Source organism: Mytilus galloprovincialis, chromosome 14 (genome assembly GCF_965363235.1).
Source record: "Mytilus galloprovincialis chromosome 14, xbMytGall1.hap1.1, whole genome shotgun sequence".
In the NCBI taxonomy this organism is placed as follows: Eukaryota; Metazoa; Mollusca; class Bivalvia; order Mytilida; family Mytilidae; genus Mytilus; species Mytilus galloprovincialis.
The window spans coordinates 57,792,337-57,817,231 of record NC_134851.1 but is presented as its reverse complement, the minus strand read 5'-3'; the positions used below and the strand labels follow the sequence as shown (position 1 = coordinate 57,817,231).

Below are 24,895 nucleotides of genomic sequence, written 5' to 3'. Positions count from 1 at the left end.
AATCTTTTATTGTTGTCAACGAAGTTGGGAAATTTTAATACTTGTCAAAGGGAAAATATTGCACAGTTATAATGGCAGGTTTAAAAATGATGTTGACCATTAATTTTTGTATACCAGTAAATCTCAAATGCTTTTTGGAGTTGCACTGACAATGCATTTAAGCAAGACTTCATTGCCATAAAAACTTATTTAAAACAGATGAGATTGTTGTAAAAAGACAAATATGTTCAATCATACTTACAAACCTTTTTTTGTTTTCCTGTGTCTGTTCAAATTTACCGCCCATTATTTCGATCAGAGAAGGTTTCTAAACAAATATCTTATCATTGAATTACATGAAATGTCACTGGAAATCATTGCAAAAAACAATCAAAGATCATTTACTGTTTTATATTTACGCAGTATAAAACCGCAAAAACTGTTTGGTATTAGAAGTTGATGCATTTTACACGGTCAAGTTTTTAAATGTGCATCTAAATCCTCTAATTATATCAACGATATCAGTCTTACGGCACCAGATGACCACTTTGAATTGAATTCGAAATATGGAGTTTTAACACCACTTTTAAGTACCACATTTAGGCTATTTGGTGGCGGCCAGTATTTATTGGTGGAGGAAGCCAGAGTGCCCGGAGAAAACCACCGACCTCCGATAGGAAAAATGACAATCAGATTAGAGTCGAGTGCACTCACGGAGTTCGAACTCACCTCCTCAGTGTGGACTGGCTAGTAATTACAGTAATAACTACTTAGACCATTCGGCCACCGATGCCCACTGTGCACTTTGTCATTTACTGTCTCTATTGTTATGTTCGATGCCAAAACGTTTGAAAATCTAAAATTTAAATTTTAAGGCTTAGAGCTAATGACTCGTAAAAGCATCACGTAAATGTGTAGGTTTCAAAATGATTTACAGCAAAATCATCGTATACAAAGGGGAAAGAAAACATATTTACAAAAAGTAAAGGAGTTCATGTTTGTTTATAATAATTAATCGTCCCGAACATGAATAAAATATTTGCCACTGGACGTTAAGCAACCAACAATCAATCAATAAGGTTGGATCTCGAGGTTTTAGATGTTGTATCAATATTTGATTAGCGACAATAGGTAAGGAGTACATTTAATTTTCTTTCTCGTTTCACTCCTCCGTTTTTCTTTATAGATAACTAGCTATCGTAGCAAACAATAAACACTGTATAGGGTTGTGCGCTCGATATTAGATAGAAGCGACAATAGGTTAGTAGTACACATTATACAAATATCCATATATTTTTATCTGTTTGTTTGTTATTAATCAAGTTTTTTTTTTTAACTTAATAGAATTGAGAATGGAAATGGGGAATATGTCTCTTTAATTCAGTGATGCTCGTAGCAAAAACATTTGTAAACAAGAAAGTGTCCCAAGCACACGGATGCCTCGTCCGCACTATCATTTCTATGTACAGTGGACCCTGAAAATGGGGTAAATCTTTCATTTGGCATTACAATTAGAAAGATCATATAATAGGGAACATGTGTACTAAGTTTCAAGTTGATTAGACTTCAACTTCATCAAAATCTACCTCGACCAAAAACGTCAACCTTAAGCGGGGCCGACGGACGGACGAACGGACGGGCGAACGGACAGACCAGAAAATAATTCACATAAATGGGGCATAAAATTATAAACATAAAAGTAATATTAATAAGGTTAGATAGGTTATAATTGCATAATTATTTGATCAACAGTTGTAGGCTAGTACATCTTATATCTATCTGTTTGTCAGTTATAATAAACTGTTAAACGACATGGTACGGGTGTATACTTTTATGATAGTACATAATAAGTCAAATATCCTTTTAATAATTAAACAAGTGCATCATCCAATCAATAAAATTTATACATTATTATATAAACAAGTATGCGTAAATCTTAAAATGCATTCACTACCGGGTGAATAATCGTTAATATCTATTTATTAATAGAATGCATATTCATTCGATTTTTTAAAAGGTAAAATATTTTATGAAACTCTGACAAATATTAACTCATTAGTTTAATGGCATGCTGCGGTGGCAGGTTTGTCATATTTTTCATTGTTCTTTTTTTTTTATTTTTTCAATATAGTTTTCTTCGTCTTTTTCTTTTTCTAATTATTACCATAAACAGTATATATCATGTAAATGTATCATTATAATCATCATTATTATCATAATAACTATTTTGTTTGCAGTATTATCAAAGCAACCGCTCATAATTAAATCACAAAAATTAACCATTATTCAAGATTGCAGAGATTACTGTATATTGAATATTCACTACGGATTAAGAATGGAAGCGGGAAATGTGTCAAAGAGGCAACAATTCGACCAAGGATCAGAAAGAAACTAGGGCCATCAAGGGGTCTGCAACGCTGTAAGAAATTTCCGCACTTATCTTATACAGCTCCCTTTCTAACTCCGCAAACTGTGCAACGGCAAAATTATTGATTGAAAGAAAGAAAAAACGGAGCATTTGGGTTTTTTTTATATTTGTTTTCTTACATGTTATATTATTGTATTCATTATTCAAAGGAAAATTCATTTGTGAATTTTGTGAATAAACAAAACAAAAAACTAATAATAGTAATAATCATCATAGATGTCTAGGCACCTATCTTATTCTATCCCCTCCTAGCTCTTGATCTTGGTTTGTGGGGACATTAAACAAAACATGATTTATGTCCGACTTTATTAAAACAATGTTTTTGTACGTAAATACTTCGTCTCCTTGTTCAGTGGTTGTCGTTTGTTTATATGTTACTTGTTTTACGTCTTTGAATTAATGATTCCAGTCCTGCTATAATTGGTTTGAATTTCAGATCGGCGGGACGGAATGTTTCAACGTTAACATTGTTTTGATTGCGAACAGTATAATGTATTTGTGCACTTTAATGTACTTTTAGAAGACCATACAAATTACTCTCTTTCGGATCAAAGTCACACAAGTACGCTATTTCCTTCTCGGTTAGCAATCTCCCATACAGACAGAGTTATCGTCCTTTCCTCCTAAAGGACGATAACTCTGTCTGTATGGGAGATTGCTCGGTTAGGTGGCAGAAACCAGTTTTTTTCACTAATTCACGTGCAAGTGTAGACCAAATTTTAAAAAAATTCTGTAAATAAATCTGAAAGATATAAACATGCTTTGATAAGTTTTTGGTGTTCAGAATTGATTAAAATTGATAGTGAAGTACTTCTGATCAATGTTTTTTACGTGGTTTCCTTATCCCGCATTACCTACTTTTCCCAGTTAACGGACAAAATCCCCACAATTTTTTAATTTGGCACCCTATTCCAGACCTCAGTGCATCAAACCTGCTAATTACTGACAAGAAAATCATTCAAAAATATCTAATTTAATCACTTGCAACTCGAATAAACAACAGCTGAACCTATCCTTACCATCAAAATTTGGCACTTTCCAGTGTCCTTAAATAACCACCTGTTTTGACCAATGGAAAACAGGATAACAATGTATAGTTAGCCTTCAAACAGTATGTATATGGGACTCTAGATTTTTCATGTCAAACAAGGATAAAACCATGAAAGTTGCATATCAATGTAATCAGGAAAGGTAACATTGTGTAATGCAAACTTAGAATTATAGATCTTTTTATTTATCACTGCTCACTGAAGTGACAAAGATAGCCAAAGTTTTTTAATACTAATTTTCTGCGTGGGACAATGGCACAGAGGCTAAGAACTGGTACCTGCCACCTTAGATATTGATCTTAGTCTTTTATCAGTGTCTTTATTCTCTTGTTAGTCAGTCTATGGAAGGTGCGATACGATAAAATCTTTTCTTATATCAATGAGCGATATTGTCTTATATCAACGAGTTTATGTCTGCATATTTACAATTGATATTAGACAATATCGCTCATTGATATAAGAAAAGTTTTTATCGATACGCTTCTTCCATAGACTGTTAGTTGCTATGTCCATGTTATTTGTTACTTTTTTGTAATATTCCTCATCATTTAGCTGTTCCAATACTTTTACTTTAAAACAGTCGGTATCCCTAATGATGATGGCCCATCCTTTATCTGCTTCCTTAATGATTATGGAGTCGTCATCTTTTAGACTTTATAACGCATCCTGTTCCTTTCGGGTTACGTTTACCTGTACGGACGGGAAATTGTGTTATTGTCTCTATGTAAGTATCTAAATAATTATCTTTGTCCGGTTTTGGGGTGTAATTTGATTTCTTTCTTCCGGGAGATTTATCAACGTCCTTTTTATTCCCGAATTCTTCTTGTAAACGGAGGCGTCTAGGAAAATTGTTGATATCAGCTTTCAATGCCGGAACGTTTGAATATGGGATGGGAGCAAATTTAAAACCTTTTGATAACAAATAAATTTCATTTTAATGTAATGCTCTTTTTTAGAGGTTTATAATTTTGGGGTCTATTGTCGGTTTGGGATCGTTTGGAAGTTGTGTTGCAGTTGGAATCGGGTCGGGTGGTTGTAAGTTTTGACCTCTCTCTAAACAAGCTTGTCGTGCACCTCTTCCTAGACTCTGCTGTTTCCACCACGTTTAGTTATGCCCCCACCTCTACCACTGCGATCAGAGTTATCTTTTATTCAACGGCCTGTTCCATGTCGTCCTCCACGTCCTATTCCTCTATTATCCATTCATCATCATTATTTTGTTGGAAATGTTCTGGGGACGGGTTGCGGCTATGAGTGTTTGGTCTCTGACGATTAATGTGGTGTTGTCGATTTTCTAAAGAGTTGATTTAGAAGCAACGGCGGCTTATTTTCCCGTATTGGTATTCTTTGAAACATAGTTGATTTAGGGGGTATTGATATTTCCATTATTCAAGCAGCTGTAAACGGTTGTTTCTACCATAGAGCTTTAGATGTCTCTTTTTCATGTTTGGTGTCCTGTGGACACATCTCATGCCGTTTTGCTTCAAATATTACTTTTACATTTTCCCGATATCTCGGCTAAAACTGTAGTGTCTATTGACAGAAATATATATAAAATTATGTGACACACAAGAATTAGTCCAATCGAAATAAGCTAAAAAAAAATGCCAGCTGTGTAATTGTCTATGCTTTTTGTTACAAAAATTGCAAAACAGTGAGGGAAATTACTTAATAGCTATTGCGTGTTCCCCTTCCTTGAAAATGAAAGAAAAATCATGTAAATAATCTTACTTATTCAACCTTCGATAATTGCCGAGTATCAGAAAACGGTAATGTTTTTTAGAAAATATATCGCAGACTTATCAAATACAGCTTTTTAGAGTATGAATATTGTTCAAAATTATTTGGTTTATATCTACTTCTGGATCACTTTTTGTAGATCTCATTAAATTGAATAATTAATACTTGTGTTAACCTAACTGTAAAACTTTGCATTAAAGGCGCCTTATTAAAGGAAGGATTTTAGCGGTTCAGCTTCTAATTTCGTTCAAATCTACAAGCGATATAAATGCAATACCGATGAGTGATAATGTAGTTTAAGATAACCCTGATTTAAACCCGAAGATTAATTCCATTTTTGACAGGTAGGTTGTATACTATACGTGATCGGGGTGAACATTTTATATTGTTCATTGCATTTTTTAAAAGAAGTTGAGACTTTTAAATGTCGATCTGCTCCGTTTTCAGATTTAAAGTAGATCAGTGTCGTAAATAAAAACATGAACTCGGTAATAATATCTTATTTCGAAGTTTTATACGGATATACTTAAAACACGTGATTAACTTTAAACGAAATATGTTCTTACACATCACTGGAATACAAAGACATAAAATTCAACACAGAATCACAATAACTGTCACGTATTAATTTTGTTTAATCATTTAAACCAAGATGTCGTTAAACGAAATTATATAGTCTTACATAATGCATTTATCATAAAATCAAATCGCTGAAAGACCCCTCCACCATTATTATTAACTACCAGTAGCTATCATTCTGCATTGCCAATATTATATAACCGAGGCCCCTTAAGAGGCAATGTCAGAGAGCACCAGGCAGGACTGTTCAACTAAAAAAGTTTAATTTGGTCAAACATATATTTTACCCTTTCAGTATAACATACTGACTGGGAAAATACAATTTTTTTTTTTAAATTTGTGAATTTGACATTTTTTTTAATGAAATTCAATATAAGGGCTCAAACTGCTAATTTTCATTGAAATGTATAGGGAAAAAGCCAGTTTCTAACCGTTTTCAATGATCCATCATCGGAGAAAAACAACACTTATGACTAAACTACCTGTATGGAAGTCTAGTATTATATTGGTGTAAAAAATAATGAAAATAAAATTTTGGGTATCTTTTGGATTTTTTTCTAAAAATAAGGTAAAAAAATGCTAAAATAAGGAAAATTGAGAATATTGAGAAAAGCCAGTTTCTAACTGTTTTCAATTATCCGTCATCGGAGAAAAACAGCAGATATGACTAAACTACCTATATGGAAGGCTAGTACTATGTTGGTGTTAAAAATAATAAAAATAAAATTTTTGGTATCTCTTTGATTTTTTTCAAAAAATAAGGTAAAAAAATGCTAAAATAAGGAAAATTGAAAAAAAAACCAGTTTCCAACCGTTTTCAATTATTAATTACCAGAGGAAAACACCACTTATGACTAAATTACCTATATGGAAGTCTAGTTCTATGTTGGTGTAAAACATAATGGAAATAAAACTTTTGGTATCTTTTTTATTTAAAAAAAAATAAGATAAAAAAAATGCAAAAATAGAGAAAATTGTAAAATTGAGAAAATTATGCTTTGGCAAACCAAAATGGTATTACATCGATTAAGTTGCAAAATACCATAAACTTTTGCATCTTTATTGTATTTATCATGTTTAAGTGATAGTTTTTGATGAAAAAAAATAAAGAAAAAAAGTTGCAGTCTCATCACCACTTTGTTCATTTGGTTGCCATAGCAACCATAAAATGTACACTATACATTTCTTGTCCTTTTTTGTACAAATTTTCACCATGAATGTACTTAGTTGGAAAATGCAAGAACATTTTCATTGAATTGGCATGTAGATCATAAGTCAATGCCACAGATACCTACAATACAAGTTTTGGCTGTACTTTGACCTTTGACTTCAAAGTAAAAAGATGATTTTTGTTTACACTTTTGTGTTCGGAGCATGATTTGTTTGCCCTGTGACAAAATCTTTTGATATTTGGCACATGTGTGCAGCACCTCAGGATAATGTGTAGTGTTCCATGGACCATCATCCCCAAATTTATCCCAACCTTCCTTTTGGGGGTATTGAACCTTCTTACTAAATTTCATAGAAATCCATTCATTAAAACTAAAGTTAATGTCCGGAAACCAATGTGTCTTCAGACGACAACGATGACAACATTATACCATTATATGATCCCAAAAATTGTTTGCAGTCATATGAAAACTGATTAGATCCTCATTTTTAACCTAATATATTCTGAACTCCCAACTGGCATGACCATCATGACCATAGATCTTGTCCATTTAATTTTTTTTTGGGGGGGGGGGGGAGGATTTAAAATCATTTTTCCAAGGTCAGCTTTAGTTCGAAGACGGACACAAGATGAATACATTAGTATATGCACATATATACTTGATAGTGACAAAATAAGCATGCTCTTGGTTTTTGCAAAATCAAATATGATATGCAGAGTGGTTATTTTTTTATTAAAGGCTGTACATATTACTATAAACTTTTACATTGTATGGTCTCTTAATGGAGAGTTGTCTCATTACAATTATACTACATCTTCTGATTTTATTGTGTTCCATAGCAGTTTCTTCACAACCTTTGGAAATAGAAGCATTGTTTATCTTGAAGACTTCATCACTTGGTTTGTATAAAAGTCAGAATAAGACAACAGATAATTCTTCCCATACGTCACAAGGATTATGACTTAAGGATAACTATGATAGGTACCGTACATGTAGCTGTGAAATTGGCAATCATATCAAATCCCCCTTTTTTTATAAGATGGATAACTTGGCCTGATTAAATGTGACATATACTTAGCTACAGTGTTAACATAACAATTAGTTTATCATGTTTATTCAATCGATGGATTTTGAACAAGATTCAAATGCATGTACTGCACAAAACAAAAAATAAACAAGGGCATACCACAATGATACTTATATAAAAAAAAAAATTTTTTGGTGCACATATTTCTAAATAGCACAGAAATATTAACACAATTATTTTGAAAAATACAACTTTTGACTTTTTTTTCCCTTTTAACAGATTTGTTTTAATATACATTGATCCCATTTTCTGTTAATCTGTAATAATTTGGAATTTTTTTAATCAAGTTCAACACATACACATCTTTTTTTTAATTCATATAACGTCAGAGTACCCAAATTGCACCTATTTTGACGGTTTTTTAACCAACGTTTATTTATACTTCAAACAAAAGTTTTCATTATATGTTTATTTTGTAGATGTATCATTATTTATTATATGGTTTCACCAATTACATTTTGAATCCATATGGAATCATAGAAAAATTGGTCTAAACTGACCTCCAAACCATCAATGATTCTTAAATGAGGAGTACCCAAATTGCATCCGTGCTTAAATTCGCATCGTCAAAAGTCTAATAACAGAGCTTTTGTTTAATTATTTCAAATATTTTGAACAATTGGATATTAGTCCATGCTTACTCTTCATTATTTTAGAAAAAGATGCTTGTAACATATTATATTTGCTCATTTTAAAAAGATGACGTTTTGATGACGTCGCATGGTGACGTTTCAGTACATTTTGCTTTTTCAGTAAACACTTCATCTGTTGATAAATACTATGAACGTTTTGTGCATATCTAAATAGTTTTACCTATGTTGAAAGATGTGCATAGCACATGTAGTATCAAATCATAAAAATACAAATTGTTTAGTCTCTAGGAAATCTTGTAAGATTTCCGCTGCTATTTTTTCTAAATAGGTGCAATTTGGGTACCGTTACGTTACATGATATTAACCCTTGCTTAACATAAATGACATATATAAATATTTGCCTATAAACACATGAAACATAATAAATATCTAAATAGTTTCAGAAGAAATTGAAATATTCTTTTAGACACACACGGCCAGTAGTATTTTAAAAGATAAAGATCCATAAACAATAAAGTTGGTAGTCTTATAATTGTCCTCTATCAAAATTGTCATTTTCAACATTGATGTGTCTCATTTACTGAAGAAACTGCCGAAATATTACCAAAAGTCAAACATATACATCAAAAACTTAAGAGGTATTCAAATGTTATGTTGGTCACTTTGATGGTGCTAAACTGGTTACATTTTCATGTGTGTTTTTCTTTTAGCTCAGTCACCTGAAAAAAAATAAAGGAACAGTTAAGCTATACATTTATACATCAGTTTTTTGCTTGAAAATGTTTTAAGTTAATTATATTAAATAAGATGAATTTGAATATTATATATACATGTATTCAAGTACACATATTTGAAGTTTAATATAATTTTTTAGAGGATTTCACATTCAGGACTTCATTTTCATTTGTAGTGGGAGATTAAAACCCTTCTTGCATATCTGGAGTACATGGTCTCATTAATTTTTGTATGTGTGTTCTCTGTGTTTTAATTTTGTCTTAAAATAAGGTGACATGGGTCATCTAATAATTGTTTAACAGTTCAATTGTTATGCCTTCATATTATGATTTGCATTATGTACATGTATGTACTGATGTATAATGTCTAGTATATAATATACTGGATTTAAGATTCCACATACTTTATCTTATATGGTACTCTATCTAAATGAAGATACACATGTAAAAAATGTACTTTAAGAGATACTGGTACTCACTTCTGAATTTTTCATATAAATGCAGTAGGTTAACTTCAAAATCAAGTTCATCCATTTCTCTAATTAAAGGCTCCTCTACATGTAAGTCTGTCAGCTGATGTATCTTTTATCTGTTTAAAGAAATAACAGCTTATCAGGTGATCAATTATTCTTTGAATTGAATTTGGAAAATTGTATTTAATATCAAATTAGTTATTTTATTATCCTAAGAACCTGTGGAAAATATATAATGATCTCTTAACCTCTTACCATATTAAAACATAGAAAACTTATTCAACCTTTCAAAGTTACAAGACTTTTTTGTATGATTAATTCTATTTTTAAATGGACAGGTTAATGTACAAAATGATCTAAATGAACAATTTAGAACAGAAAGGTAAATTGTGATTAACTTTTTACTTTACAAGTTTACTTGATATATTTGAGTCAAACTAACCTTATATGCTCAACATGATCATACATGTACATCATTTTGTACATGTACAAATGTACAATGATGTATCTGTAAATACTAATGACAAGATCTCAAAATAAGCTAATTTTTTTTCCAGTTTTGTACTAAATGTTAAAAGTTTGAAATCATTGTATCATGTATCAGAGGCGGATTTAGGGGGGAGGGGGCTTTTTGGGAAAAAATTTGGTTGCTTATATAGGGAATCATTGAAGCATGACTGGAGCAGGCCCCCTCATAGGTCAGTCAGTGGGCCCCCACTTATGAAAATTTCTGGATCCGCCATTGTGTATATCATGTCTAGATTTTGTTTCTAAGGACATGAACATGATGAAGGACAATAAACAACAAATTTATGAAACAAAGGTATTGCCGTCCCAAAAGAACCCATCTAAATAGTGGATTAACAATACAATTATCTAAGATTTGATATACAAGTTTTATTTTTTTAAATAAATATATGCAATAACCACTTTAAAATATATGAGTCTTTCGTATGTCATAAGGTCATGTAAAATATAGGTACATTGTATATGTAGCAATCAAAATTACAAAAAAAAAAAATTTGACTCTCATAATTTAAAAAGCAACAATTTGCTCCTGCTTTTTAACAAATTAAGCTTACTTTTTACATGTATATCTGACATAAACATATATGACTATCCTGATAACTGTAGGATTGTCTTTTATAAATTGTGACCTGGATGGAGATTTGTATCATTGACACTCATACCACATCTTTTTATACATGTATCTATTCTACATGTATATACAAATGTATTCATTTGTAGTTGCTTACATGTACAGGATGTACATGTACATATTAATGATAAACATGATAAACATAATGAATAAGATGACATGGTCTGTTGTGTATATGGAGGATACATGTAGTTGTACATGTGATTTTCTCATTGGCAATCATCATGATCATACAAAATCTTCTTCTTTTGTAACTTTTGAGTCTGATAGTGTTTTTTTTTTTATTTATATTATTATCCTATTCAACATGTTCAAATAATGTTTGAACATGATGAATAAAATTGTACAAAATTGCATTCAGCACAGATCATAAATTTGCAGATAATAATTTCACATTGTAACTAAAAATATGGGGGAAAGTGGGGATTTATTGAGATTATTAAAGAGGCCTCATGATTGTCAGTTGGGAAAACATTGTAATTGGTAAATGACTTCTAGTTTTCAAAATAAAGCAGCATCAAACAAATGAATGTGTCTAGAAAATTCAAACAATAATTTTATTTTAATTCGATTTAAAAAAGACATTTTGAAAAGTATGTTTAGTAAAATTTATTTAATCTTCTGAAAAAATTATGCTTTGATCTGGGACTTATTTATACTAGTTTAATAGTCCCAGCTTTGATTGAGGCCTTTTTGTATCAATTTATCCCAGAAGTAATTTCAAACTTCCATAATTTAAACTATTACCTGTTCCAACTGGTATAACTGTCACAAAGAATTCTTTTATACATTATAACTATCATCTGCTTCAAAGAGATCCGCCTTTCCAGTTTTCAAGATGCCAAAAATTATGGCATTTATATCTTTCTTTGTCTTCGGTGTCCTGTCCATGATATATCATGTACTGTTTAAGGTGGGAGCAAACTGTATCATTTCCAGCTGAATCATCAAAATTAGTCACGGATGGCTTTAAATTCCTCATATTCCACATTTCCAGCAAATAGTACAATAATTTCAGTCTTATAAATAATCCTCATTCCCGTACAGAATTTGTAACTGCCTTTATTAAACCAATGTGTCTAGGAATAGATCACCCGTACATGTATGCAACAATCTCTTGATGAGGGAAATAAGTTTCCCAACACCACAAAGTTATATACTTTTGTTAAATCGTATCAAAATGGTCAATTATGTATAAAAATATGCAGCAGAAGTTCATTTAACCAAACAGCTGATTACAATCTTTATCGGTTTTTAAATTGAAGAGCATCACTTTTGGTATGTCTAAACACCAAAAAGTCGAAAACAAACTGCTGTTTCCCGACAGTTTACTGCATTAGAACATTTACATATCAACAGATACCAGAGATGTTATAATAATTTCCTGCTGTATTCATGGTCACCTTTTAGAATATATATCAATTGTTATATTGTAGGCTGTTTTTGTTGAGAAATTAATACCCATATTTCCCTATATAAGCAGTCAAATTTACTGAAAAATCAAATTCATTTTTTTATACATAATAACCCAATATGACTTTAAAAAATGTCATTTCCCAACAAAACAAGGTGGATACATTACAAAAACACATTTATCTCAAAAAGGTTGTTGAACAAAATTTCCAAGTTCTGCCTGGTTTTCTCTGGCATTGCCTCTTAAATCATTTTGAAACCTACATATTTATGTAATGCTTTAAAAATGTATATTAAGCTCTTTAGCCTTTGTAATGATTATTAGATTTTCCCTTTTTTTTCTCTCGAACATAACAAAAGAGACAGTAAATGTCAAAGTGCACAGGGGGCCTCGATGGCCGAGTGGTCTTAGTAGTTACTACTATAATCACTATCCAGTCAACACTAAGGTTGTGAGTTCGAACCCCGCTCGTGCGGGTGCACTCGACTCAAATCTTAATTGACTAGGATTGTCAGTTTTCCAAGCGAAGGTCGGTGGTTTTCTCCGAGCACTCCAGTTTCCTCCACCAATAAAAACTGGCCGCCACGAAATAGCCTAAATGCGGTGCGTAAAAGTGGCGTTAAAACACCAAAAAAAATCAAAATGATTTACAGCAAAATAATCGTATGAGTTTATTTAAAACCCCTGGGTCGATGTCTGGTTGAGATTTATTTCCCCGAGGGTATCACAAGCCCAGTAGTCAACACTGTTTGTGCTGACATGAATTGTCATTGATATGGTTATATTTATAAATTTACTGTTTACAAATTTTTGAATTTTTTGAAATACTAAGGCTTTTCTACCACAGGCATAGATTAACTTAGCTGTATTTGGCAACACTTTTAGGAATTTTGGTTATCAATGCTCTTCAACTTCGTACTTTATTTGGCATTTTTAACTTCTTTTAATTCGAGCGTCACTGATGAGTCTTTTGTAGACGAAACGCGCGTCTGGCGTGTATACTAAATTTAGTCTTGGTATCTATGATGAGTTTAGATACAAAGAGGAGAACACAATATTTACAAAAAGTAAAGGAGTTCTGGTTTCGTTGTTTGTTAATTACAATAATTCGTCCCGAACATGAATGGAATATTTGCCACTGGACGTTAAGCCACCAACAATCAATCAATAATAATAAGGTTGGATCTCGAGGTTTGACTGTATATGTTGTATCAATATTTGATAATCGACAGTAGGTTAGGAGTACACGTAATTTTCTCCCTCGTTTCAATCTTCCGAAAATAAAGTTACTAAACTAGATATCATAGAAAAAACCAAACACATTATAGTGTTGTGCGTTCAGTACAAAATAGATTATTGTATCAATATTTGATTAGCGACAATAGGTTAGGATTACACGTAATTTTCTCCCTCGTTTCAATCCTCCGAAAATAAAGTTTGTCTGAACTAGATATCATAGAAAAAAACCCACAGTACATAGGGTTGTGCGTTCGCTACATGATAGAGAATTGTATCAATAAAAGCGACAATAGGTTAGTGGTACACATTTTACAAATATCCATATATATTTATCTGTTTGTTTGATATTAATCTAGATTTTTTTTTGACACTTAATAAAATTGAAAATGGAAATGGGACATATGTCTCTTTTATTCAGTGATGCTCGTGGCAAAAACATTTGTAAAACAAGAACGTGTCCCAAGTACACAGAAGCCTCGTCCGCACTATCATTTCTATGTACAGTGGACCCGGAAAATGGGGGAAATCTTTAATTTGGCATTACAATTAGAAAGATCATATCATAGAGAACCTTTGTACTAAGTTTCAAGTTGATTAGACTTCAACTTCATCAAAAAACTACCTCGACTATAAAAAACTTTAACCTGAAGCGGGACGAACGGACGGACGAACGGACGGGCGAACGGACAGACCAGAAAACATAATGCCCATAAATGGGGCATTAAATTATAAACAACAAAGTAATCGGGTTCATATTTTGTTGTTTGTTTATAATATTAATAAGGTTAGATAGGTTACAATTGTATAATTATTTAATCAGCTGTAATAGGTTACATGTTGTACACCATATTATTATCTGTTTGTCAGTTATTAAACTATTAAACGACATGGTACGGGTGTCTTCTTTTGTGATAGTAAATAAATAGTCAAATATCCTTTTAATAGTTAAACAAGTGCATTATCCAATCAATAACATTTAACCATTAAGTATGCGCGTAAAATTTAAAAATAGTACATTCACTACCGGGTGATTATTCGTAAATATCTATTTAAAGAACACATGTTCAATCGATTTTTAAAAGGTAAAATATTTCATGAAACTTTGACGAATATTAATTCATTAATATAATGGCATGCTGTGGTAGCAGGTTTGTTATAACTTTTAATTATTTTTGCTGCTATTTTTTCAATTATTGATTTATTCGTCTTTAATTCTTGTTCTACTTATTCATGTTATTATAATTATAAAGTTAACATTTAGAACATGTACATTCACTGTGTCTAAACCACACCGGCAAAATTTGCTCGGACTCGATGGTATCTAACATCCGGCACAATGACGGAACACCAATAGACAAAAGAAAGGTAGGTTTCTCCTTATTTTTTTATTCTTTTTATGATATCAAAGAATATATATACATATACAACTATTTTCTATTGTGAGATGCAATATTTTCTACAACCTTTCTATATTAACGGAGAAATAAGTCAAAATGCATGTCAAAATGACGAATTGAGTGAACCTTGCCTCGAAATTGTTTAATTTCTCGTTAAATTGTTCACATTGTACGGAAAGAAAGGTACGGGAAGAGAGATATTGACACGGAGATTGCAAATTTAGTTATAATGAGCATCTCCATAATTGTATCTCTGTGTATGGAACGAAAGAAATGGGTCATGTCAAAATGGAACTGGCCGGTTTCGTCAATGTATACAACCCGGTTTCGTCATAGATTTCAAAATGCATAACCCGGTTTGGTCAAATAAAAAAAATCATAATCGCATTACATTATAATTGATTATTTAACTTCAGCGTTCAAAAGGAGTTTTGTGGGTCGTTGGAAAACAAATTCGTTCACCGGACAAGGGCTTATTATTTATATGAGTCTCAGATTCAAATAAATAATAAGCAAAAACTTGAATTCCTACTCTTATAGAACACAAATATTTTAATTTACTTTGCATTACGAAATTTTTTAACAGCATATTGAGATTAAAGCTCTCTAAATATGCGTTTTCTATATGAGTTATGGGAAAACATGTTGAACATGTTAAAACTTGAAATTAAAGTTTACGGTCTTAAAAATCGAAACACACAATTGATATGTGATTTTCTCGCACAAAAGGATGGACACCTTTATAAGTAATCTAATCATTCTATGTATGTAATCTTTTCTACAATCGTTAAAAATAAATCTTCTTAAGGATAAACGTTGATAATAAGACAACTGTATATGCATGCATAATCGACATAGAAAATGAATGTAGGATTACAACTACCATGCATTAAAATATTTTTTTTTATCCCTTATTGTAACTATACTGCTATGTACAAACTAGTATAATAGTATAATAGTCTCAGGTCATTGACAAAATTCAATAATAATTATTTTGTTAACATTACTAAAAAAAAACGAGTCTGTACTGTCGCCGTTGTGTTATGATGATCGTACACTGACGTTGGTCAATATATTTTGACAATATATACGGACAGACGGATTCAGTTTATTTCAAAGTGGACGTATTATTTAAAAATGTCTATCAACATGAAAAGTTCATACAAATTCTGAGCGACAACAACCCGACCATGGAGCAGAAAACAGCCGAAGGCCACAATGGGTCTTCAATGAAACGAGAAACTCCCGCATCCGGTGGCGTCCTTTAGCTGGCCCCTTAATAAATATTTATACTAGTTCAGTGATAGTGGACTTCATAGTAAACTGCGAATACATGTATATTTATTATATTTAAGGGATAATTTTAACTATGATACAAATTTTGGCACACATCGCGCATTTACTATACAGGATCTGTCCTCGGACGAGTTAAGGTTTTTTCATCATTTTTTATCATTTGTACTTTTGTTGTACTGTTTGTGTCAGCGACAACACTTTGACTCAGTCCATTCCCGAATCACACGCTTGTAATTCCATGGTTGTCTTTGGTTGCTTTATACCATATGCGTTTTGAACATAAAATAGGCAGGTAGTTTTCTTGTTTGAATTGTTTTACATTTATAATTTAGGGCCCTGTTATAGCTTGCTTTCATGCAGTTTGTTTTCTCATTGTTTAAGTCATACGCGGACCTAAACTTGATTAATTCAACATAATTTTTGTGTCTAAAAGAAAGTTGTCTCATTGTCAATGTTTATGGGATAAGTGGTTACCGTCACTTCTTAATAAGACCTAGATATAAATGACGGTCATGTTTTGCAAACCAACTTTTATCCACATTGAAAATACAAAACTGTCAGATATTGTTTTCGAAAGTTATCTTGAAGTTTCAATTGAATTTGAACTGTACAAAAAATGAATTTGAACTGTAAAAATAAGGTGAAAAACATGCCTATGAAAATAAATGTGCCTACCAGAAACGGGGAGAAAGTTACAAATCTCACTGCTATGTTATGGATGCTTAAGTGTGAAAACTCGCTTTAGTGCGCAAGTAACATAGTATATATAGTACCAGAAAATCTGGCAGGACTGCATGCATGATTAATTTGTGCAGAACAGTATAGACTATAGTCGGTTTGGGACTGTTCGTCAATGATTGAATGCATAAATGTATTAATAATTGATAGTAAATATTGTAAACTAAGTGTATATAATATAGTATAGTAAATTAAAATTATGGCACAATCAAAACACATCCTTTTATTTTTCATCTTTACATACTACTATTGTAAACAAAGAAAATATAATAATGTTACAAAATAATTAGATACCAGTGTTTGCTATTCAGTATTTATATTCCATTTAAAATTAGTTTGAAGTTAAGTGAAATAAGGGATACGCCTTTCATTAGGAAAATGTGTATTATCATAATTAACCATGTCCAAAAGTGCCCGTTTAAAGTAGATTTTAACACGCCAAGTTTACTTTACAATAAATATATATTTAAATTCTCGAAGGACAATGTTCAGATCCGTGCCAAAGTTTCTTTTCATAAATTGTTTGTTCAAAAAAAAACAAAAAAAAACCGGGTGATATATATATAGACGAAACCGGGTGATTGTGTAGTAACAACATTGACGAAACCGGTTTATTTGAATTTGACATGACCCTTTTCTTTCGTTCCATACACAGAAATACAATTATTGAGATGCTCATAATAACTAAATTTGCAATCTCCGTGTCAATATCTCTCTTCCCGTACCTTTCTTTCCGTACAATGTGAACAATTTAACGAGAAATTAAACAATTTCGAGGCAAGGTTCACTCAATTCGTCATTTTGACATGCATTTTGACTTATTTCTCCGTTAATATAGAAAGGTTGTAGAAAATATTGCATCTCACAATAGAAAATAGTTGTATATGTATATATATTCTTCGATATCATAAAAAAAATAAAACAATAAGGAGAAACCTACCTTTCTTTTGTCTATTGGTGTTCCGTCATTGTGCCGGATGTTAGATACCATCGAGTCCGAGCAAATTTTGCCGGTGTGGTTTAGACACAGTGACATTGTAGCATTGTAACCATCAATATTAGTATTACAACTTTATTTGATTTAATCTTTTCCTCAAAAACAATGTACAGATTCGAAGTAGAATTACTGTATGGAATGTACGAATGGCAACAGGGAATGTGTAAAAGAGACAGTAACCCGACGAAAAAAACAATAATGGGTATCCAAAGCAGAAATAAAATTTCACACTTAACTAAATTAACTGTATTTTTTCTCCGGAACTAACAAAGATAAAATACGAAAATTTATTAGATATCTTCAAGAGTTTATAAGATATCTTATATAATTTATAAGATATATTATATAGTTAATAGGATATTTTGATAGTTTATAAGATATCTTATATACAATTAAGAAAAGTATAATATGAGATGTTTTTAATATAACGTATAACATGCATTAGATTTCTTATAAAGTATACATGTATGAAATATCTTATAAAGTTTACATGTATGAGATATCTTATAGAGTATACTGTCATGCATGATATATCTTATAGAGTATACGCGTGATATATCTTATAAAGATTAAATGTATGAGATATCATGCCATAGGATCACATTTGCATGAGCAGCTTTACCGAACAATCCATACAGAAATAAAGAAATATTTAAAATCTAGATACAGTAATAAAGAAATAATATTTATAAAATAAAATAGAACAAAGCCCTTGCAATTAGTATACGTCTTTATTTTTGTCCAGTGACAAGCCATGTTACAATACAACCGATTCACTCACGAGAAGCAAACATGCCGTGACGTCAAATCAGCTGAAAATAGTTCTGGTAGGACAAGGAGGCGTTGGTAAATCTAGTATCACATTACAGTATGTAAAAGGACAATACAATGAATACATTGATATGACCATTGGAGGTACGTAAAATTGTATTTTTTTAGATGCATATTTTTTTTTACCTATGCTGCATTTGGCAAAATTTTTAGGCCTCTTAACTTTTTATAGAATCGAGCGTCACTGATGAGTCTTTTGAAGACGAAACGCGCGTCTGGCGTAAATACAAATTGTTATGCTGGTACATGTATCTATGAGTTCATTTACATTATCCAAACTTGGTCTTTTGTGGATAGTTGTCTCATTGGCAATCATACCACATCTTCTTTTTTATATTTGTATATATATGTAAGCAAAATCATAAACAGTGTATTAATATATTTGTTACAAGGTGCTTAATGATACCATTGAAAATTCACCATTTTGTTACTGTATTATTGACCTTTTGCACTTAGTTTAAGATTGAATAGCCTCCTCTTGTCTGGGTAGTGGTGTGACGGTACAACACCTGAACTAACTATGTAAAACAATATTACATGTCATTGAATGATTGCGTGTAGAAATAGATTATTCAATTCACTGTTCAATTCATGTCGAATATGAATGTAGATTCGGACGGTTCACAGATTTTAGTAAAACAAATTAAGGATGTTCGCTGCTCAGTTTCAAAATAAAAAAAAAATTTCATACAGCTAGTATATATTGATAGGGAATGAATTAAGGAATCAAAAAAGCATTAAAATATTGGGTTCAATTTGCTTGTTTTCGAGATATTAGCCATTTGAAGTTTGGCGGGAAAATGTTCTCTCTTGATTTTTCATAGCGTTATCATTGACTAGTTAAGGTTCTCAAATACTATTAAAGAATAAATAAAATTTTATAAGACTTTTACAAGTGGCTTATAATTATACATATAAAAGATTTATAAAAGGAAAAATGGGGTTTCATGGGGAAAATTTGTTAAGGCATTCAAATGGATAACACCAGAGGATTCCGAAAATCTGACAAATTAAAAATTCCAAAACATGACAAGCAGACGAGAAAACTAACTGCCTGACTTTATAAACAAAAAATTAACGAAAAACAAAAATGCAGGCTCTTGACTTTGGACAGGCACACACATACAGAATGTGGCGGGTTTAGATGTGTCCTCTATCCTAAAACAGTGTGTAACAGTCCAACATAAAAACAAACTATAAAAATCAGTTGAAAAAGGCTTAATTCATCAGAAGGTTACAAATAGAAGTACATCTAACAAAAACACAGAGTAAATGTATATGTGGCCGAGTACTTTTACATTCGAACAACAAAAATACACTAAGTACATATCTGAGAGTAGTAACAGTTTCTGACAGCTAGTTCAAAGCCAATAGCAACTAATGAAAAACATATCATGCATCTAAGACTGTGTCTTTTATCGGACTCCAAATCATTGTTTTTCGTGTTTTTCATTAAAGCGGCCTATTTCTACAAAACACTATCGGTTAATGGTAAGGATATCAAGCTAGATATATGGGATACAGCAGGCCAGGACAGATTCCGGTGTGTAGCAGCAATGTTCTACCGAGGCGCAGCAGGAGCAATAGTAGTGTATGACATCACAGATAAGGTATGAATTTTTACATACATGTGTAACATTGATCTTTCGGAAATTGACGATTGTTGCAAGAACATTTCATAAAGAAAGTAAGACATGTGTGATAAAGTACAAGGATGTATAAAATATAAATTAATTCTGTTTAGTTGTCGAGCTGTTTATAATTGTAACTATACGTGATGCTTGTTTACCAATTATGGAGATATTGATAACGCAAATTGTCAATTAAACTGAGACTACTATAACGTTATAGAAGAGGGACGAAAGATACCAAAGGGAAAGTCAAACTCAGAAATCTAAAATAAACTGACAACGCCATGGCTAAAAATGAAAAAGACAAACAGACAAACAATAGTACACATGACACAACATAGAAAACTAAAGAATAAACAACACGAACCCCATCAAACACTAGGGGTGATATCAGGTGCTCCGGAAGGGTAAGCAGATCTTGCTCCACATGTGGCACCGATGTAAAATACCAAGATTGATTTAAAATGACTCTGTTAGTTGGATACTAAAGCGTGGCCTTTCATAATAATCATGTCTTTGTCTGTTGGTTTGGAAGCTGATTTATTACCATTTATCCGACACTTTCTTTTAATTGGTCTTTTTTTATTACAGGAATCTTTCTTTGGGGCCCAAAGTTGGATAAAACAACTTTTACAGAATTCCAACAATCCAGTTCAGATTTGCCTCGTTGGTAATAAGCTTGATCTTGCAGACTCAAGAAGATCAGTTTCTAAAGAGGTATAGACGTTTTTAATTTCGCAATAAGTCTGTGCATTGTACGATATAACTACATTGTAAGCTATCTATTTAAAGAATTGAACAAAATTCTCTAAACAACACAGTTACTAGCTATTTACTTACAGCCAACTCATTATAGTTGCACACATATTTGTTAGTACATCTGATGCTATAAGGGAAATAAATGTGATAACTTTTGTTTAGAGATAAATCGCTTATTGAAAGTAAAAGAATTTAAACTCATTCATGATTCATTTTTTTAAATAAAAGAGCGAGTATGTTGCTTGTTTCAAGACCAGCGTTCTACCACTTAGTATTGCCTTTTTATCCAGAAATAACTACAATTTTGAGACCTATATATAGCTACTTATTGATGTATTGTATGCATGGTTATTTTTGTTTTAAAAAAGGCGCGAAATACCAAGGACTTGTATAGTAAGATCTTACTATACAGACTTGTATAGTAAGATCTTACTATACAAACCCTTGGAAATACCAAGGCGACATTTAAAACTGACTATGTCATGGCAACATAAAACGAAATGACGGACAAATCCAAAAAACACTAAAGATTGAGCAACACGAATCCCACAATAAAAATGTTGATAAATTCATTTTAAGAAGTGAATGCTTCTTTTTGTAAATTCATTTGGGTGTAAAAGCGTTGACCGAAGTACATTTTGTATGAAGCGCGGAAGCGCTTCATTCAAAAAAGTACGCACGGTCAACGCTTTTACAATCCTATGAAGTTACAAAAAGAAGCATTCATTACTTATTATTACATATTTTAGCTATGATCATGAAAACACGAATTTTATATTATTTTTTGTTTAATTCACCTGTGCACTTTATTGTGGGACCACGTGTTATCATGGATGATAAGTTTTATTGAGTGATGCAATTGCTGAAGTAATAACACGTGATGTGCAATTAGCAAATCAGAATAAAGTATTATAATGAAACATACATCTCATGTAATTATTACATATTATAGAGATGCATGCATATTTGAAACGGGTCGTTATACAAATAAAAATGGAGCAATCAATCTGACATCGGACTCGGACTTGTTGGGCAATGAGTTTTACTGTGCGTATTGTTGTGTGTTTGTTTTTTTTCTACATTGGCTAGAGGTATAGGGGGAGGGTTGAGATCTCAAAAAAAACATAATTAACCCCGTTGCATTTTTGCGCCTGTCCCAAGTCAGGAGCCTCTGGCCTTTGTTATTGTTGCATGTATATTTTTTTAATTTTAGCTTCTACCGTACATTTCGGAGTTAAGTATTAAATTCATTATCACTGAACTATAAATTTTTAGTTTAGGGGCCAGTTGAAGCATGCCTCCGGGTGCGGGAGTTTGTCGCTGCATTGAAGACCCATTAGTGGGCTTCGGCACATGTTGTCTGCTCTCTGTTCGAGTTGTTGTCTCTTAGACACATTCCCCATTTCCCTTCTCAATTTTAATCTAAATGAGTCGTTTATTATTTGTTATAGGAGGGTAAGTCCTTTGCTGAGAAGAATGGTTACTTGTTTGTTGAGACGTCAGCAAAGACTGCAGAAAACATTGATGGCTTATTCAATCAATTAGGTAATTACAAAAATGTATCAACTCATACACCAGGATCTTGAGTATGATGGAGTTGTCTATCTTTGTCCAAGTTTCTTTTTTAAAAAACGTTCATCACATGATAAATTTATGTCTATGAGATAATATACGAATATCTTATTCGAACAATTAGGTAAATATCACCTCATACACTAAACTATTCAAACCAGGATCTTGAGTATGATTGAGCTGTCCATCTTTGTCCAAGTTCCATTTAAAAAAAAACGTTCATCTGATCATATGATTAATTTATGTCTATGAGATAATATGCGAACATCTTTCTAGCCAATCAGACTTGTTCCTCCAAAATTTAATTATTACAATATATATTTTTCTAATTGTCTCAATAGTATATTGTGTATAGAATTAATGCTGGCATCACACATTGGCATATAGACTGGCGTGCATCAGACGTACAGAGAAAATTGATTAGGTCCATACAGTTGCAAGCCAGCTGAACGCTAAGCAATCGTTCAACACACGTTGCAAAAGTTTGAAGTACGTCGAAATGCAAAGATATACGCTTGGTGAACGCTGAAACTCCAGAAAATTTGTATGCAGCATAAAAAAATTCATCCAGCTCAAGCGTTTGTCAAGTGTATATATTGTTGGCATGACACGGGTTATGTTCTTCTCATATATGTTATGATGGTATGATACTAAACCCCGAACGGGAAGGATTGTGCCTGATGTACATATGATGAAATCATAATCTTTCAGTCAGATTAATTGAAGTCTGGAGCTGGCATGTCAGTTAACTGCTAGTAGTCTGTTGTTATTTATGTATTATTGTCATTTTGTTTATTTTCTTTGGTTACATCTTCTGACATCAGACTCGGACTTCTCTTGAACTGAATTTTAATGTACGTATTGTTATGCGTTTACTTTTCTAATTTGGTTAGAGGTATAGGGGGAGGGTTGAGATCTCACAAACATGTTTAACCCCGCCGCATTTTTGCGCCTGTCCCAAGTCAGGAGCCTCTGGCCTTTGTTAGTCTTGTATTATTTTAATTTTAGTTTCTTGTGTACAATTTGGAAATTAGTATGGCGTTCATTATCACTGAACTAGTATATATTTGTTTAGGGGCCAGCTGAAGGACGCCTCCGGGTGCGGGAATTTCTCGCTACATTGAAGACCTGTTGGTGACCTTCTGCTGTTGTTTTTTATTTGGTCGGGTTGTTGTCTCTTTGACACATTCCCCATTTCCATTCTCAATTTTATACCTCTACGCTACACGCACGTAATACATACGCTACAAGCGCGTTGAAAACGCTACAGATAAGTTTGAGACACGTTATGGCACGCTTCAAGATCGTTAAACTATAACTAAAACGTATGCGGGTTACGTATAAGAGACTATTTTCCCTCGTAGCGTGCATTCCACCTACGTTAGACAAACGCAAGAAATACGCCAATATACGTTACTTGAAAGCCTGATAAATGCTTAGGTACATGTACGCTTCTCGTAAGTTCAATACACGCTTCAAGCTCGTTGTGCACACGATACAGATATGATTGACAGGTTGAATGCATCGATAATAACTAGCGTATTGTCAGCGTAAATGATTTTTTTTTCATCACCCAGCGTACGTATGAGCTTTACGCTATGCGTGACGCCGATATTACTGATTATATACATTTTCATTCAGTTCATTGTTTACTTCTTTTAGTGAGAAAGATAGTTAATGCAGATGGAGAAGTGCCAGCTTCGTATGACAACGACAACAATATCAATTTAACATAATTTTATGTCTCTGCGTGGATGATGTCATTAATAAAAGAAATATGAAAAAAAAGGAGACTACTTCTCGAAAACAAACTTGCCAAGGCCATGATATTGTTACAATTTGTTTTGGAAACAACTGGAAATGGAGTTTTTTTTCTGATTAGAATTCAATATAACTTGTTTGTACCTCTAGCCTGGGTTGAGTATTTTTTAATAACCTATGATTGCTCATCTAATTAAATGCTTTAAACAGTCAGTCGGGAGATTGCGGACAACACAAACTCGTATTTGCAAGTTTTGGGAACTAGTG

General features: G+C 32.2%; 1 protein-coding gene and 1 long non-coding RNA gene across 2 annotated transcripts; one reads left to right on the top strand and one right to left on the bottom strand.

Moving 5' to 3' along the window:
- Positions 1–8,044: 8,044 nt before the first annotated feature.
- LOC143058654 (uncharacterized) lies at positions 8,045–12,563 on the bottom strand. The gene is made up of 3 exons (XR_012973172.1): positions 11,741–12,563; positions 9,841–9,950; positions 8,045–9,346 (listed from the first exon to the last, which is right to left on the bottom strand). It is a non-coding gene; the product is annotated as an uncharacterized LOC143058654 (long non-coding RNA).
- A 2,152-nt stretch (positions 12,564–14,715) lies between these two features.
- Positions 14,716–24,639, top strand: LOC143058564 (uncharacterized). The gene is made up of 6 exons (XM_076232055.1): positions 14,716–14,794; positions 18,820–18,989; positions 20,364–20,515; positions 21,128–21,253; positions 22,747–22,840; positions 24,530–24,639. Exons 1-6 carry the CDS (start codon positions 14,775–14,777, stop codon positions 24,601–24,603), a joined length of 636 nt encoding a protein of 211 aa, XP_076088170.1. The 5' UTR covers positions 14,716–14,774; the 3' UTR covers positions 24,604–24,639.
- The last annotated feature ends 256 nt before the right edge of the window (positions 24,640–24,895 follow it).